The sequence below is a fragment of the Fukomys damarensis genome, unplaced genomic scaffold, assembly GCF_012274545.1.
Source record: "Fukomys damarensis isolate Sample0158 unplaced genomic scaffold, DMR_v1.0_HiC HiC_scaffold_21, whole genome shotgun sequence".
Taxonomy (NCBI): Eukaryota; Metazoa; Chordata; class Mammalia; order Rodentia; family Bathyergidae; genus Fukomys; species Fukomys damarensis.
The window spans coordinates 779,218-796,692 of record NW_022900933.1 but is presented as its reverse complement, the minus strand read 5'-3'; the positions used below and the strand labels follow the sequence as shown (position 1 = coordinate 796,692).

General features: G+C 45.7%; 1 protein-coding gene across 2 annotated transcripts in view; it reads right to left on the bottom strand.

Moving 5' to 3' along the window:
• Nucleotides 1-17,475, bottom strand: part of Peli2 (pellino E3 ubiquitin protein ligase family member 2) — a 123,302-nt gene that overhangs the window by 72,194 nt on the left and 33,633 nt on the right. Inside the window, exon 2 of one of the 2 annotated variants that reach the window (XM_033766895.1) lies at nt 13,875-14,004. In XM_033766895.1, the coding sequence (XP_033622786.1) occupies nt 13,875-14,004 (130 nt within the window). Of the gene's footprint in view, nt 1-13,874; nt 14,005-17,475 lie in introns of those variants that run through there. The other variant, XM_033766896.1, reaches the window with a different exon arrangement.

Here is a 17,475-nt window from a genome sequence, read left to right as displayed (position 1 = left end):
GGAAACACCTAAATCCAGTCTGCTGATGGCACCGCTGCCACCTGCAGCCAAGGAGACAGAGGTTCCGCTGGTATCCTGAGGATGGCAGAGCCACTGGGCAGAGAAGGTGCGGTGACATCGGACTCCTATCTGAACAGCCAAGACACAGTCCAGCGTGACGGGAGCAGAGGCAGGAGTGCTTCTTCCGACAGGAGCAGGAGGGATCTGCTGCCTCAAGCCCCTCCGGCTGGGCTGCCACCTGGCCTGTCACACAGCAAGCCTTTTCTATGGCACTGTGGTGCCCACCTGGCCTAAGGACCATGGTAGTAAACAGATCTGGTAAAACCTGCATTGGCCTCAGACCAATGGGAGCCCCCCCAAATAAAGAAATGGGGCCAGGAAGACCAGCTCTCCCCCAGGGCTCCAGTTTGAGTCACTCCACACCCTCGGCCCTACCAAGCAAACACAAACATGCACCGTTAGACAAGCAGACCATGCCAAAACCACAGCTCGGGGACTTTCAGGAGCATATTTTTCATGAGGATGGTTAAAAGAACAAGGAGAGAGCGCTTATTTACTAGTCTTATTTTCCTCATGTTTGTACGCATTCTTTTATCTGTACCAACACCTAAAATATTTTGAAAAGCCATAGAAACATGTGTCGAGGGAAAGCATTCAATTAATGAGCATCCAGTTCATCCAATCCCCACCAGTGGGAAGCGCGTTTGGTATGTTCATTGGGGTCGTGGGGAAGGGATAGTTTAATTCCACAGAGCTGGCTCCTCAAGTCTAACCACAGGATTATACTTGGTCCTGATTTTCACCTACACAAAGGATGAATCTGAATCACGCAAACTCCTTGCAGATACCCACGCAGTGATTTCTGAAGCAGAGAAGCAGGGTGCGAGGGGAGGAAGGAGGCCAGGAAGTGCAGAGGCCATTCAATCAATGACCATGTGCCTCTCCCTCAGCTGGGCCTGCCCTGGTGCCCGAGGAAGAACTGGGCAAGGGTTCTGCCACTGAGGGGATGGCACTGCACAGACACACAGGCAGGTGAAGGAGAGCTCCAGGTGCCTTTAAAGCACCATTAGCATTTGAGAGTCGTGTTGGACTGAGACACGCAACTACTCCCTGGCCTGTAGCAAAAGAGAAACTGTTACGGCTCATCCGTCTGTCCATCCACCGACCCATGTCCACCACAGGTATGGACGGCTGGGCTCATCCGTCTGTCCATCCACCGACCCATGTCCACCACAGGTATGGACGGCTGGGCTCATCCGTCTGTCCATCCACCGACCCATGTCCACCACAGGTATGGACGGCTGGGCTCATCCGTCTGTCCATCCACCGACCCATGTCCACCACCATATGGACAGCTGGGGTCCCGCTCAGAGTGGAAGCAGACAGTGCAGAGTCTGCGAACAGGAGGTGAAGGAGAGGAAACGGTAAGGATGCTGCGTGGTTTCCTCCTTCGATGGTGAAGCCGAACTGGGGCTGTGGCCAAAGGCAGAGAGGACAGCGGTCAAAGGTCAGAAAGGAGAGCAGAATCAGATGCCGCAGCCAGAACAGGAGCTCCGCCCAGCAGGAAGACAGGCACAGACACGCTGGCAAAGGCTGAGCCGGCCTGGAAGTAAACTGTGCTCACAGGCAGCGCCCTTGTGCCAGGCAATGAAGATCCCCACCACTCAGGTGCATCCTAAGTGCCACACATGGGCCCACAAAGTTTAGGAATCACTGCTGCTCAGCACAAGGGGTGGCAAAATGACTTTCAGGAACCTCTAAACCCAAGTCAAGACCCCAACAACAGCAACAATTTTAACCAGATAAGAGCCTGAGGCTCAAACAGCCAAGCAATCCTAGAAAGGTCTTGAAACTCTGGGTCTCACTTTTCACACTGGGAGAAACAAGCACAGAATCTTTCTTAAACAACATCCTGTAAACATGGAGAAGAGAGAGTCAAAAAAGCCAGGAGCAAATCATATACAGCCCACCTTCTATACCTGTGGATTCAATCAGAAACACTCAACAACAAAATAACAAATTCAGCTGGGCATGGTGGGATACACATGCCATGTGAGGCTGAGTCAGGAAGATCCTGAGTTCAAGACCAGCCTGGGCTAAAACAGGCAAACCTTGTTTCAAAACAAAACAAAACAAAATTTTCAGAAAGTTTCAAAATCAAAACTTGGTTTGCCATATGCCAAGCACCACCCCGAACCCACATGCAGGTAGAGCGCGTTCACAACCACGGCTTTGCATTAGTTATCGACGTGATGCAGAGACCCGAGAAGCACATGTACAGAGGTGCGCCGGCTCCATGCCGTGTCCTGCTGTGTCTGCCAGGGACTCGGCACTGTGGGTTCTAGCACCTGCAGCGCGCCCAGATTTGACCCCCAGACTCCAAGAGACAACTGTAGTTAGTGAGCAGAAGAGTGAGCCGAGTCCCTTCTAAGAGCCCACAGCTTAATGCACGCTTCTGCACGAAAATGCTAGTGGTTCTACTGCAAGCGCAGTCTTTAAGAAGAGTGGTAAGATTTTAAAGAGCACCTGTCGTGAACCTATTTGCAGTGAGTTCCTATAGATTTTTTTAACCTGCAAACTGAAGACCGCAATACAGTAGCATCAGAGACGATTTTGCTGATTTAAAGTACTTCAAGTCTGTCTTGACACATGTGACCGGTAGCTGTTCAGTTTCTTTTCCATCCTTAGATGTAGAGAACCCTTTCCCCCTTCATATAACTTCTGCTGTTCCTTCTGCTTTCCCTCCACTCAACTCTGCTTTAAAAAAAGATTCCATGTAATTAGCAACCACTGCCGCAGCCAAAGTTGTTGCAAAACAAATTTACCCTTGTCACATCAGGTACCAGGCTGAACTCGGGGTGGAGGGCACATCCGCCAAACAGGCTGTAGAGAGGGCCAGCAGTCCCAACAGCCCACTCTCCAGCCACCCGCAGGCTTCTCAGGACCCCTATTCCAGGCTGGAGATGCAGGTCTTGAATGCACTGGCACAACGGAGGCCCGGAGAACCGAGGCCATGCTTTCTACACCGAAACCGAAAAACGGAGAATCCCCTACCGGAGGCCATGTGTAAAGCAGCCCCCTTTCTTCCCCAACGCCTAACGTCAAACGACATCTTCTGCGGAGCAGCACCGAATTCCGCAGGAAGAGGAACATGTCAGAGGACTCATATCCATTCACTGAGCCACGCTGCCTGCCAGAGGACGTGGCAAGGCATCTTTCCAAAATGAAAATCAATTTGCTAAGAAATTCTCCCACTTGTGATTTCCCCTTAGGCTTCATCCTATGATGTGAAAAAAAAAGCAACCAAGGTGTAATATCATGTCCGATACTGGTATAGGTGGTAACAGAAACTGTGGCTAGCACTTACTGAGCATGCACAACGTGCCAGGAGCTATTCTCAGGGCCAAGGTTTACATGCATTAATTCACTTATTCCACACTAAGAGTTGAGTAATGTTATGTTTCCACCGCTTTGACAGGAGAAGTCTGTGGATCAGAATGGTGGTCACGTGGCCGAAGGAGGTCTGGAACTTCAACCCTGGCCTTGAGTCCAGGGCCTGAACCATTAACTGGATTCTACACGAACCACAGCTGAAGATTTCACTGAAATCTGTGTCCCCAACTGCACAGACCCCCAACTACCATGCGGAACAAGGGGTGCTGTGGGCATCTAGTTGGTTAGAGGCCACAGACCCTGCTAAGCATTTTACAATGCACTGCATTCCCACCCACAGTGGAGCTCTATCCAGCCCAAACTGTCAACAGCGCTGAGGCTGAGAAGTCTGCAGCCTTCAATGAGGAACAATGCACCAAAACTTCCCAGGAATCTTTTCCTCCTTTACCACTGTCCATGACCCATTTTAGAGAAGGATGCAAAATAAGGAACATAAACTAGAAATGCATCAATGAGATAAAAGACTAAGTGGAAGAAAGTTTAGTGAATTCATGCTAAAAGTTCAATTCAATTTTTCAAAAATCCATAAAAAGAAACCTTCCTGTCAAACAAAAACTAAAACGTTAACATCATTAAAACAAAAACAAAGGTAGCAATTAGCATCAAAACTTCTTTAAAGATGGATTTGGTATCGGCGTTCAAGCGGGAGAGCCGTCAGAATTACAGTTGGGTTGGCAGGTGTTGAAGACGACAGAGGGAAGTCACTGCAAGAGGAGGCCACGTTGTCCCCACCCCATCCCAAGTGCAGGAAGCAGGCGAAGAGACGGCAGCCACCTCCAGTTCCCCTGCACGGGGTACCCACTTGGCGGCACCCGCAGCACAATTTCTGCCTCTGCTGTCCACTCTCCTGGTGACTTCTCAGCACACCGGCCAGCCACACATGGGCTTCCCATGGAGGGTTCCGTGTGCGCGTGGGGCAATGACAGTTCACACAGAAGAAGACATTTCAACTGTGGGGAGGCCACAGCTGATTGCTTCAAACAGGCAACTTACTGAAATACACAACTTCTACTCTGTAAAGATACAGAACAAAAAATGGCAGAAAGAATGGCCCTGAGAGCCTATCAAGCCCTTGTCTGGTTTAACATGATCTGCGAGTGAAGAATGATTTGGAGGAGCTGCTGCAGAAAGAGGAGGAGCTGCAGAAACTGTACGTGGCTCATAAAACCTTAAATCTTAGCATGTGGAAAATGTTTTCCCAACAGTGAGAGTGAGGTATCTGGCCGGTAGCAGGTCCTCAACAACAGTGGGAGGGGATACACGAGTAAACCCACTGATGAACATGCTGAGAATTGATAGGTGTCAGGAAACGACGTACCCTGGCTTCCTCCGGAACCTTCACAGGCAATGCCGTTTCCACTCAGGTGCTGAAAAATATAATCACTGGTAAGGAAAAAAGGAGCCCTTCCATATTGTTGGTGAGCATGTCAGTTAGTACAACCAACTATGGAAACCAATATGGACACTGTTCAAAAAACTACAACTCAAATTCCATCTGACCCAGCTATTAGCCTTCTAGGAATTTTGCTGAAAGAGTTAAAAGCATCATATTACAGTGATACATGGATACCCATGTTTATAGCAGCACAATTCATAATAGCTAAATCTTGGAAATAGCCTATATGTCCATCAGCAGGCGAATGTATTAAGAAAATGTGATAGTTACACACAATAGAGTACTTCTCTGCCACAAAGAAAGATAAACGAGTCATTTATAGGAAAATGGATGCACCTTAAGACCACATAACATTACGTGAAAAAAATCAGACACACGGCTTAAATATCACATGTGTTCTCTTACAGGAGAATTATGAATAAAGAGCAAAATAATATATAAGATAAAGAAGGGAGGTAGATCTTTCTCTAATGGGAAAGGGATCAAAAGATGGAGGAAATGGGAGAGGAGGCAGGGAAAGGGGATGAAAAAAGGAATGTGTTATGTACGTGCACCAACTCCACATAGGAATGGAAACATTATGTGCTGCAAATGTGCTAGTAAGAAAACAAGGAGGCAGACAGCATTCACATTCTGTTTCTCGATCTGGGTACTATGTAGGTGTCTGTGTTCACTTTATGAAAATCTATTAAACTGCACTCAGGGTTTATAAATACTAGGCCTGGGGGATGTAGCTCACTGGCAATAGTCCTTGACCAGCATGTGCAAGGCTCTGGGTTCAATATTCACTACAGCACAAATATATACATACATACACATATACACATACCTACATGCTGCATACTGGCTGAGATCTGTTTGCCAGAAATCCTACTCACCTGTCTTTTAAGGAACCAAGTACAACACTAGTTCTAGTAGCTCTAGTAGCTTTTAAGACTTAAATATCAATGTTACTTAAAGTTTAAAATTATGATGTTTATGGATTTATAATACAAAGTAACTTTTTAAAATAATGTGCAAAAGATCGCTGATATTTATGTTAACAATTTCAACTGGGTACTACAGAATTTAAAACAATTTTCTGAAACATCTAAGTATTCCTGTGAAACAAAGTTCCAACTCTACTTAGAAAAAAGTACAGAACCACTTGTTCATCCAAAAGGCAAGGAGTGAGACCAGTGCTGCTGGGCAGAGGAGGCATGAGGAGCTAGCATGGGGTGGGCCAGCTTCGTGTTTACCTAATTCCCCGTCTCACAGTGTTCCAACAGCAAACACATTTTCCAGCCAGGAAAAACTCTGATTTCAAAGTTAGTGGGATCAGAGATTCAGAAACTATTCACAAGTAAGGCTTCACTGCTGTGCTCTAAAGACGATGACAAATTTAAATTATAAAACCTAAAGAGGGAATCTCTAGTCAAATCAAAAAGAAGTAGCCTTAATGTTTAATCTACCACTGTATTTTAGCTAACGTTTTTAGAAAATTAAAGCAGCTAGCAAGTAAGGATGGATGTCAGGTTTCACTGTATCCTGAGCCTATCTGACATAATACGTTCCAGGAGAACTATGGCAAATATTAGCTAGTGCTAATCACTACCATGTGGCAGGCACATGAGGTAAATTGTTAGGGTTTCCCTCGCCTCACCAGGCAGAGATCACTGTGCGGCCATCAGAGCCACTGCTGACCCAGCTCACACCTACAACGGGTGACCCTACATTCACTCCCTCAGCCAGTGGTGCTTGGTAGCAGTGCCAAAAGACAAGACGACCCTGGATTCCAGGAGCCTGCTGTCCAGGCTAACAAAAGAAGCCAGCTACAGACTCTCACAGTATCAGTGCACTTGAGGGGCCACACAAAAGACACTGTATGCTGAGGCTGAAACGAAGGCAGACTGCTGAAGGAGTGACATAAGGACATGCCGAAAGGCTGGGAGCAGTCTGGTTGGAATACACAGACCACATCCGAGGCTGGTGATGGCGAACCTTTCAAAGACGAGTGCCCAAACTACAACTCGAAACCCATTTATTTATCTCAAAGTGTCAACACTGCAATGAATTCTGAATTCTGAAGTTTTAATTTAGAAAAAAACAACTCCTACATTAACATTTTGTTTTGAAAGAAAAACAACACGTGCCATAGGTTCGCCACCCGTATCCTAAGCCATAACATCAAGAGCCAAGGCATGGGGGAGGGACAACATGGCCAACAGAGGACTAGAGCAGGAGAGCAGACAGCCCCGGGGGCTCTCACCTGGCCACAGAACTGGGCAAGTGTGCGAAGCACCAGTGAGTAACCCCGAGAGGTCCCAAACCAGCTCCTCTAACTGTAAGACAACCACGAGCTCTGGAAGTTACTCATCTGGGCTTTACCTAGCACACGGCTGCAATCAACCAAGTGCTTCCAAGCTCTCCACGAATCAGCCACCAGCAAGCAAGATTTCACAGGAGCTCCAGCACTTCCTCAAGCAGACAAGATAACCACGTACTCTGAGGCAAAAGGTGTAACAAGGGTGCCGGCCACTGGAAGCCATCAGTGTCTTCCAGCTTCACACGCTGTCACAGGCGGCACTACGAGCAAGCCAGCTAATTCCAGCTCCATCAAAGCTCTTTCGTAGAGAAGGCTCTCTGCAGAGCACCTGGCTTGAGAACAGCGCCACTAAGCTTCATCTATAAAATCACTTCATTTTTACTGGCAAAAATCATCTAATTCTCACTACAGCAGTGCAAGTTTGGAAAAGGGATTCCTCAGGTGCCACTCCTGGGAGGTAGAGAGGCCCACAGAGCAGCTCTGAGGCAGATATACCCAGCTCTGGGACCTGGGGCACTCACCACGCACCCAGCTCTTCTTTACTCTCATTTGCAAAACAAGAAGTCAGTGTGGATAAGTCACTGTCCACTTCGATGTCTGTTTTTACAAAGTACAGAAAAATCCTCTCTTCTTCCATAAAAAGATGGGTTCCTGAATCAGGTTCACAGTCCAAACCAGTTTCAGTAAAAGTATAATGATAAACACAAGCATTCATCCACCCTGACATGTTAAACACAAGTCATTAATAAAACTCTGCTTTAAGGACAATGTAAATGAAATGATTTTTCCAACTAATAAAATTATGATTCCTATATATACTGTGCATGCTGCTGATCACACTGATCGTTAAGTCGCTGAGTGACAGGGTCAAGCTGTCCTGCTCTAACATTCTGGATCGAAAACAGACAGACAGACAAAAAACAACAAAAGGAAAACCTTCACTGGCTTCTGAATTCTTTAATCCCTTTCTTGTTCTTTCTTTTCCTCCACTGCAATACTAGGACCTGCTCAGAAATACAAGATGTTTTACATTTAATTTCCCATAATAGTATATAAGTGTTCTCTTGTTACTATAACAAATTATCACAAAACTGAGCAGCTAGACAAAGATCCTGCAAAGCAGACTTGGCTGCTTTCTCTGCTGCAGCTCTGCAAAGCCGAGATCAAGGCATCACCAGGGAGGTTCCAGGTCCCACCCCTTCATAAACTGCAGGACAGAAGCTTTCTTCAGGGACAGTCAGGCTTGCTGGCTTGGCTAGGTTGTCCTCAGCTTCTGAAGGCCACCTGCACACCCAGGCGCAGGTCCCTTCCTTGACCTGTGAGCCTGGCCTACCCAGCTCTCCTCTCCCTCCAGTCTTCTCCTCCTTTGTTAGGGCCCTGGGGTCATAATGTGCCCACATGAACAATTCAACACAATCTGCTCTTCTGCTGAATTAGTTTCAACTATATTCAATCCTTCTAGCTCTGATACTAGGATTTTTACAGTCACCATACAGGCTAGCATCGAAGCCAAGAAAATCACTTTATTGGACCCAAGGTTTTCACTTTCAATCCATGCCGCTTTGAAAACAGCAACGGGCCAAGTTCTAAGACTTCATACATTCAAAGAATGTCATTAAACATTAATTGCATTCATCACCTTTGTCATTATATAAATGCATATTCATGTAATTTGTTGGCTAATTCAGTAGTTTTTCTCTTGGAAGTAATATTTTGTTTCATTTCTGATTTTTTTTAGTTCCTCTCACCTGTTCTGATTATATTTCCTTTATTTGGCTTTCTATGTTCTATCACCAAATTCTGTCAAATATGTCCATGTTAACAATAGAAAAACAAAAAACAACTCGACCATAGTAAAGGTATCATGTACCAAACCCAAATCCTCAGCCCCCCAATTTCTGCTAACACGAATATTCCAGTATTTATCCAATTACCAAACCGATTCCACGAAAGCACCACTGCATGCTGCTCATCAGGGCTCAGAAACATCATCATTGCAACTCCAAGTTCTTAACAGATGTAATGTAATTCTCTGGTATTTATTTGATGTTAGGTAATGAAAATTTTCAAGAACAAAGGTTAAGTGACTTACTTGATTTTATTTTTCAATCACCCAGAGATAATAAAGTACAAGTGAGACGGTATCAAACAAAAACACCCAGAAGCAGCTTCCAGAGGACTTTTGCTAAAAGAAGTTTCCTCTCCTGCACCATACGTGGACTATCCGTGTAAAATTCATAAGGTTTTTAGGAAATATTTTTCATTAATAATTTTTCTTAAGTATGACAAAGCTTTACATCAGATGTTCCTTTCAGCTCTATGAAATCAACAAAAGCCATCATCCTATCTTAAAACTCTTAAATAATGCATTTTCAGTAAATTATTAAAATACTTCTATGTGAAATGGTTGGAGCTCTATCGATGGCAGCTGAAATTTTACTGGCCTGATTTATAAGTTTTCTAAAAAGTGCTTTTCATCTCAGTAAATACAGGTTTTACAACAATCACAAATCTGAACTGTTGTATTAGAGTCCTATAAAAACTGTAATTTGAAGTCCTAGTAAATACTTTATGCTTTAAACTGTATTGTATATTGGTCCTTCACAAAGGCTTTTTACTTTGCTTTATCAAATACCGACAAAAAAGCCCTGAAAGTTATTTCAGTTTTTGGAAATTGATTCATGTTTATATTTTTATTGAAATAACCAAGTTGTTTCTCACTGTAGAAACATAAATTGTTCTAGGTTTGTATACTGCATGGTATAAAAAGATATTCTGGACTGTAGTTTAATATTGTTATTGTTTTTTTCTTCTCTCAAAGATTCAAAATACTCACAGTTACATCTAAAAAAGATAAGTCTTATCCAAACACTTTTAACAAAATACTTCATGAAACTAATTAAAATTTAGAGTAATTTACCTTATTAAATTAATTGTTAAACTTAAAAATATCAATATCATACACGACTGACCCAAGTATTATAGTGCAAAAACTAAGAAAGAAGCCCCAGTAAAAACTATTTAAAGCTCCTCTACTTAAAAGCAGCAGCAAGTACAAAGTTGGGAGACAGGAAGCTCCGCCCTCCCCCAAGCTGCACAGGGACGCCCTTCCCTGTAGAGCAGGGGACACACTGGGTGTTTCCAGGACTGAGGCCCAACAGAGCAGGGAGACTTTTGGCTCCTCCCACGCCGCCACACTCACAGGACGTGGGTGCCCTGCTGCTCAGAACTTGCAACTCCCAAACCGCAAGCTCAATACACTCCTGTGCTTTACAAAGCACCCAGGCTTGGAGACTTTGTGAGGGCCACACAGAGAGGACTGAGGCCGGCTGAGGAGCAGCCTCGGTCACGGCAAGCACGTGCGGCAGCCCCGGTCTCCGCTGCACTGTCATTTACAGTCACTGATACGCTCCATTACGACTTCAGCTAACTGGAACAATGGGATTTGCAGTTACTTTTTGAAAGTAAAACACACCCAGAAAAGGAGATTTTCTACAGAGCATCATCTCAGGCGGGAAGGCCATGATGAAGAGTTTTCCACAGCGATGTTGCTAAATTTAAGCCACACGCCACCAAGTCCGTATTCCCCTGCGAGGAGGCTCAGGCACCATGGGCACGAGCACCCCAGTCAGCCTACTCTGCTGCAGCAACAGCAGAGCAGTTGCCACACCACAGAAGCCTAAAGGAGCACGCATACATTAAGTGAATTCTCCTCATATCACAACACGCCGTGTTCCCCCAAACCCTCCAGCCAGGCCGGGCTGCCAGCCTTCCTCCCCTCAGCACATCTCACACACGGCACTGGATCCTCCATCTCCCACTACACTCTGCACGCCCTCTCCACACGCACCGTGACACAGGTGCTCACTCAAGCCTCCCGTCTGCCTCCGTGCTGGGCAACGAGCCGCGGCCCAGCTCACTGAAATCTCCCCAGCACCCGGCGTGCTGCCTGGCCGGGGAAGGTGATGGACAAGTGACCGTGGAAGGTGTTGACTACATGAATGGGTGAATAAATAACTAGGCCCTCTGCCTGTGTAACAGACCTGCCAAAAGTACAACAGGACTTTGGATTCTTTTAAAAGCACATTAGACAGAGAAATCCTTGTGTTATTCTAAGAGCAAATATTTGCACAAATAAAAGTGATACAAATAGAGATCACACGACAGGAGCACAAGCTGGCCACTTTCATCTGCCCAAGCATGGACACTGGCAAGCATGGAGACTCCCAGGTCTTCTTTCCTTGCTGCTACTACCTCCAGCAAAGGGGTGCCCTTGTTCTGTGGCATCGCAGGGGACAGGGAAGAAACCCCAACCAAAAGGGACAGTGCTCAAATTCTCACCCATCCTCCCTCCCAGGGCTCACTTTTACAGCTCCCGTCAAACAAGCATGTTTGCAATCAGTCTGTTAAATACACAAAGGACTCATTCATAACGGAATGCGACTCCAGAGCAGAAGGGGCAACAGGGCCAACTGATGGGCAGGAATGGCGGGACAAAGCCAGCTACAGACACCAGCTTGCGAGGGACCAGGCAAAGGGCGGGCTAAGGCTCTAGGTTCACGTAGGGCAGAAGAGGTAGGTCAATTAGCTCTTCACTGCCCAGTCTGTTACTCCACACTTCACAGACCCTTCAGGTAGACACAGAAAGGTAAGTAAGGTCAGAACAGCACCAGTCGGTGACCAGCCCACCCATCTTCTACCCATCTTCCTTGGCCAGGGATGGGAGACTCTGGCTCTGCCTATCAGATTCATCTCTCCCTTTAGGAGAGATGGGAGGGGCTGGGGTTAAGTCATTCCACAGCGCCTTTGAAGGAATATGGACATTCTGGCCTGCTGATACTCTAGCTTTCTTCTGTCACGAAGCTTGGTTACTCAACCATTTCCTACCAGTCCTATACTGTGATGATTTTTCCATTTTTATTTTTTAAGCCAGCATTTCTGTTGCTTAAAATTTTATCTATCATCTGAGTCAACATGGCTCTTGCCTAGAGTCCATTTACTCAGTTGACAAATGACTAACAGGAGGCCCTGGGGATATATTTGTCCCATATTTTTACAAAAGAAACGGGTCAGGACCAAAGCTCAATTTCACCTACTCTTAGTACTATGGGCAACGTGTTTAAATAGACAGACAACTAACAGAAACGCTGAATAATCTAAACAGCTTGCAGTAAAATCGAGATATAAAGGTGAAACACGAAAGGCCACAATGGGAGGACTGGAACGTACAGAAGGGACAAGAACTGCTGATCTCCAAGGTCGCAGACTTTTATATTCCATTACAAAGTGATGGTTGAGTCATGTAACCAGATTCCTTTAACGTTCAAGTGCCGGCCGTCCTATGATTTTAAAAAAGGAACTATAAAGACACAGACCCAAAGAAAGAAAAGGAAGATAGACATCAGTGAAGAGACAACACTGGAATGACTATGTCTAAATATCTTAATAATTCTGGTGGCCATAGCATGCTTAAAAATCATGTCATGGTTTCCTTCTTCACCAAACATTTTGGAACTATAAAATTTTCTTGACCTTTCAGGATTTTGTTGCTATTTTTTATCCTTAGCACTTTTGTATAGCTGGGTTTCCTTTGTTTTCCTTTTTTTAAAAAAATGCCCTTTCCACTCTATAAATGTTAGTTTATTTTTATTTTCTAGCCAAACGGTCCAAAAAGTATTAATCGTCTCTCCCTTTTCCCTTGGTACTTTCTTACCTACTCCTGCCCTCAATACCACAGGCCGATCTTTTAACTGACGTAGACACCGTCGTTCTCTGACCCCACTGTGGAGTAACGGGGGCCCTTCAGAGAAGAGCCTGCCTGTGAAAGCAGTTTGAGAGTACCACGCTGCTTTCCAGAGCCACTTTTCTCCCTAAAGCCAGTAGAAAAGGGAATCAAGGCTGACTATTCCAGACTGCCCGAACTCTGTGGTGCTAAACATGTACACCCTGCCTCACATGAAACATTACATTCATTTGTAATTATTTCATAGAAAAAGGAAACTGTATTACACATTAAAGAATTTATTTGACTGAAATAAAAACTGTCTTAAGTGTAGTATGTAAACTATACCAATCAGAATGAAAACTTGGATCTTCTCCACACTTACATATCAGAAAGAAATAATAAAGGTATTTTACTCACTTTAAGCATATGAAAATTAACAGATACAGTGGGCTTCTTAAATCAGTTGGCTCTGTTTGCTTCTCCCCTTTCTAACTGTCACATATATTCACTCCCATGAATATGTATGTTGTATGTAAATACCTATTGAATTGGGTTAACAGAAATGACAAATCTCTGTGAAGTTTATACCAAGATGTAACATAAAATCTCTTCATGACAAAGAACATCTTGTATCTTTAACTGTAACTACTGCACCTTGATAAATCTGCTAACAGCTTTGTGTGCTAACACCCTGGATCTTAACAGGAGAGACATTAGCCCACCCCTTCCCTGACACAGGCTGCAGCATCTGAGATACTGTGTGGTGTTAATCACCATGGAGAGCAGAGAGAGGGAAGGGCTCTGGCATCAGGCCAGGGGTGCTTCTGAAGAGGCCACCACGCACAACAGAGCCCTGCACAACAGGCATCTAGGCTGGGAAGGTCGAAAAGCTCCATCAACATGAAAGTGGTCCTCCAGAAAAGAGAGCAGCCCATCAGGAGTCACTGGGAGCTGCTGTTTGCCGTGGCCCGCCCAAGCTGGCCAGATCCACCTACCTTGGACGCCTGGGGTGTGGATATCACGTGGACAGTGCTAGGTTTGACGCCATTTGCCTTGGGACGCTTATGGAGAGCAAACCGGCTTTTCCTCCGTCCTCTGTCTCCACTAGGTAAAGCTCCATTGTACCTTAGAAGAAAGAGATGAATGAGCCCACTTATTTGCAGATTTTAAGTTTTAAGCATGACACTTAGATGCACTAAGGTAGGACAAGAATGACCATGAAGATCTGCCCACTAAAACACCCTATCAAAGGCACGGGTTGTAAAGCACACTTCAGCTGTAGTGAAATTCAAATCACTTCCAGAAACTTAATAGTGATGCACAAGTAATTACAGGTTTCTGATTCTATAAAGCCAGAGTCCTCAAATCTATTTAGAAAGAGACAGAGTATAAACAAGCAAATGAGTATTCCACAGAGGCCGTGTCAGCTCTGGCTCAATTCAGCCAGAGCCATTCTAACGGACCTCAGAGAAACACTTGAGAACTATTGTCAATGAACTAGCTGGAAAGCAACATACTAATCCAATTTCATCTCTCACTCTCAAATCATGTTAATGTCATGTATAAGATCTTTATTGGTAAGAAGACCAAATTTATTTCCTTGCATCCTGAATGGCTCTGAATTCTCTATATCCATTCTCACTCTGAACCCTACACTGCTGGGTTAGCGAACTACAGCTTGCACAAATTATGTATGAGTTTTCATCCACAAGCTGTCTTTTAAAAGCCCTTTAAAAGTCACCAGGAAAATGTACAATGTACTGAAGCTGATTCCTTGTCGCAAGCTAATACAAGAGTTTAAGAATTCAGGTAACAGTTCGATGTTTTACACGTGCTAATTCTGTGTTAACCTGTCCCTGAACGTTCTGAGCCCTGTCCCACACTGCCACACCGACATGGCTATTCTTGCCTACACCCTGACAGAAGCTCCTTTCAAAAAAAAAAAAACCCAAAGGCAAAGGAATCATTTAAAATGTATATGGATAATTGTGGCTGCTGTGAGGCTCCCTGAAAACACCAAAGTCTGGCTGCAGGTCTAGAGGCTTGTCCTCACGCTGAGGATCTGGTCCAGCTCACCTGGGCCTCCTCTGATTTTCCAGCTCCACCGGAGAGAGGAATACAGTCACAAGGGCAGGGAAGCTGGGATGTGCGGCCTGCGGGGAACTACAGAACCCGGAAAGCAGGGCCGGGGCGGGAATGGGACGAGGGCTGAGCCTGGAGCTGCAGTCCGACAAGGGTTTTCCATCAACACCAGAACTTATTCCCACTGTGTGTGTAATCTGTTGCCATCACAAAGGAATTTCAGCTATATAAAGATGTCTCTAGAGTAAAGAGATCATTTTATTTCGTCTTACTTTTTTCTCAAGCAAGATCAGAAAAGTATACATTATTTTCTTAAATGCATTTATGATCACTACTGTCAAGCATCCACGAGTAAACAACCATCATGAACCTACTTTGCTCTGCGATATTTCACATCGTTCGGCTCAAGAGATATTCTAATATTAAGGGCAACACGGGAAGTCAGTAAAGCCAGGATGGTACCCAAGGTGGAGCACACTTTCACTTTGAGCATGACGAGTAGGTAGCGATCAGGACTCCAGGCTCCGCCGAGGCTTGCTGTGCCCCTCGCTGTGATGCAGGCTTGCCACACCCTCCCTCAGCCCCACTTCTGCTTATGGGGACTGGGTCCAGGGAGAGTGCAGTGGGTGCAGGCCAGCGGCTCACAACAGCTCGCCTTCTACAGAGTCCATCCTCGAACTCGAACTCCCACGGCAAGCCGGGCTCGGCAGCCTCCCTGCCACCCTGGAGCTGCCCTGAGAGAGGTGCACACGCAGCCCACACTGACCAAGGACAGTCACCCTGGGATGTACAAAACGGACAGAAGCAGAGAAGGTGCAGAATGAAGCAGAGGAACAGGACACAAGCAGCACAAAGGCAGGCAGGATCTGTCAGGGTTTCTCATCCCTCGTTTGTGAAATTCTTTTTAGTTTCAGCTCAACCAGGCTGGTTTCCGCTATTTACAATCCCAAAATCTGCAACACAGTAAAGAATGTCAACCTTAGCACACCAGAACATTTCACTTTATTTTTTATTTATTTATTTTAATTAATTAATTAATTAATTATTTTTGTTTTGTTTTTTGAGACAGGGTCTCACTATATAGTTGAGACTGACCTGGAACTCACTATGTAGCTCAGGCTGGTCTCGAACTCAGTGATCCTCCTGCCTCAGCCTCCGGAGTGCTGCTGGGATTACAGGTGTGCGCCACCACGCCCGGCTTCATATTTCACTTTAAATCATCTTGCACAGATGTACAAATATTGCAGGTTAAGCAAATAAGCCAGTCTACTTACAGATTGCCCAGTTATTTCATATATCCCATCCAATTGATGACAGGTACAAAATCGTATTGGAAATAATTATTGTACTGGCAGGAAAACCAGTATCAAGATGCGACGACTTTCTAACCAAGTTAAGCTGCGTGGCCATTCACTCGGTATAGTGCCAAGTGCTAGAGCGGCAACAGCCAAGACCAGCTTCCCTGACTTCACAGCCCTCTCCCTGGAAGGAGGGGAAGGCACAAAAACAAGGGCAATAGAAGTCATGGGACAAGAGGATGAGCTTCGCAGAGCACACTGGGGGAGGTGGGCAGCCACTGTGCAAGAGGTCTGGCATCCAGGCCAGGAGACGGCTTGGGAGCTCAGGGCAGGGCTATGCCCAGCAAGGCGCCTACAGCCAGCAGTCTGAGAAGCAGCAGCACCAGAGGAAGCAGGTAGGGGAAGGCGCTCCAGGATGAGGAGCAGGGCTTTTTACCCCCCGGTAGGGGGCGGGGAGCTGGTAAGATGTGTGCAAAGAGCTAGCACAAGTAAATGCACAATAACGCCACCACAAGAGTGCACAATGCAGGCTAGGCTAGAGAAGGCGTTGGGGTTAGAGGCAAGATGCGGAGAACAATACAGCCAGAGGGGCATGTCATAGGTGGAATGGTGGCCCCCAACAGGATAAAGCCACGACCTGAAAGCTGTGAATCTGCCTATTAGAAAAAGGGTATCTGCAGATGTAACAAGTAAGGATGGGTTTCCTGGCGAGACCACTCTGCTGGTCCTAAACCCAAGGCAAGTATCTTGTAAGACAAGAGGCAGGGACAAAGAGCAGACGTGACCTATGAAAATGTAGGCAGGTACCAGAGCGATGCATTCACAGCCCAAGAAGCACCCGGAGTCACCAGAAACAGGGCAGGGCCCGCAGCCTCCAGAAGGTGCACCGTGCCCACCCTACAAGTGCAGACTGCAGCCACAGCAAGCATGAGGCATACATATCTGGTGTTTTAAGACACCGCATCTGTGGCAAGCTGTTATGGGAGCCACAGAAAACTGTAAAAGCCAGAACCATAACAATGATGGTGAAAAGGAGTACTAAAGTTTCAAGAGTTGCTTTCAGTGTTAGGTGAACTTCAAGACCACCAGGGAAGCTTTGTAAAAACATGGAAAGCTGGGCCGGGGATTTAGCTCAGCGGTTCGGTGGCCTGCCTTGCAAGCACAAGGACCTGACCGAGTTCAATCCCTGGTACCAAAAAAAAAAAAAAAAAAAAAA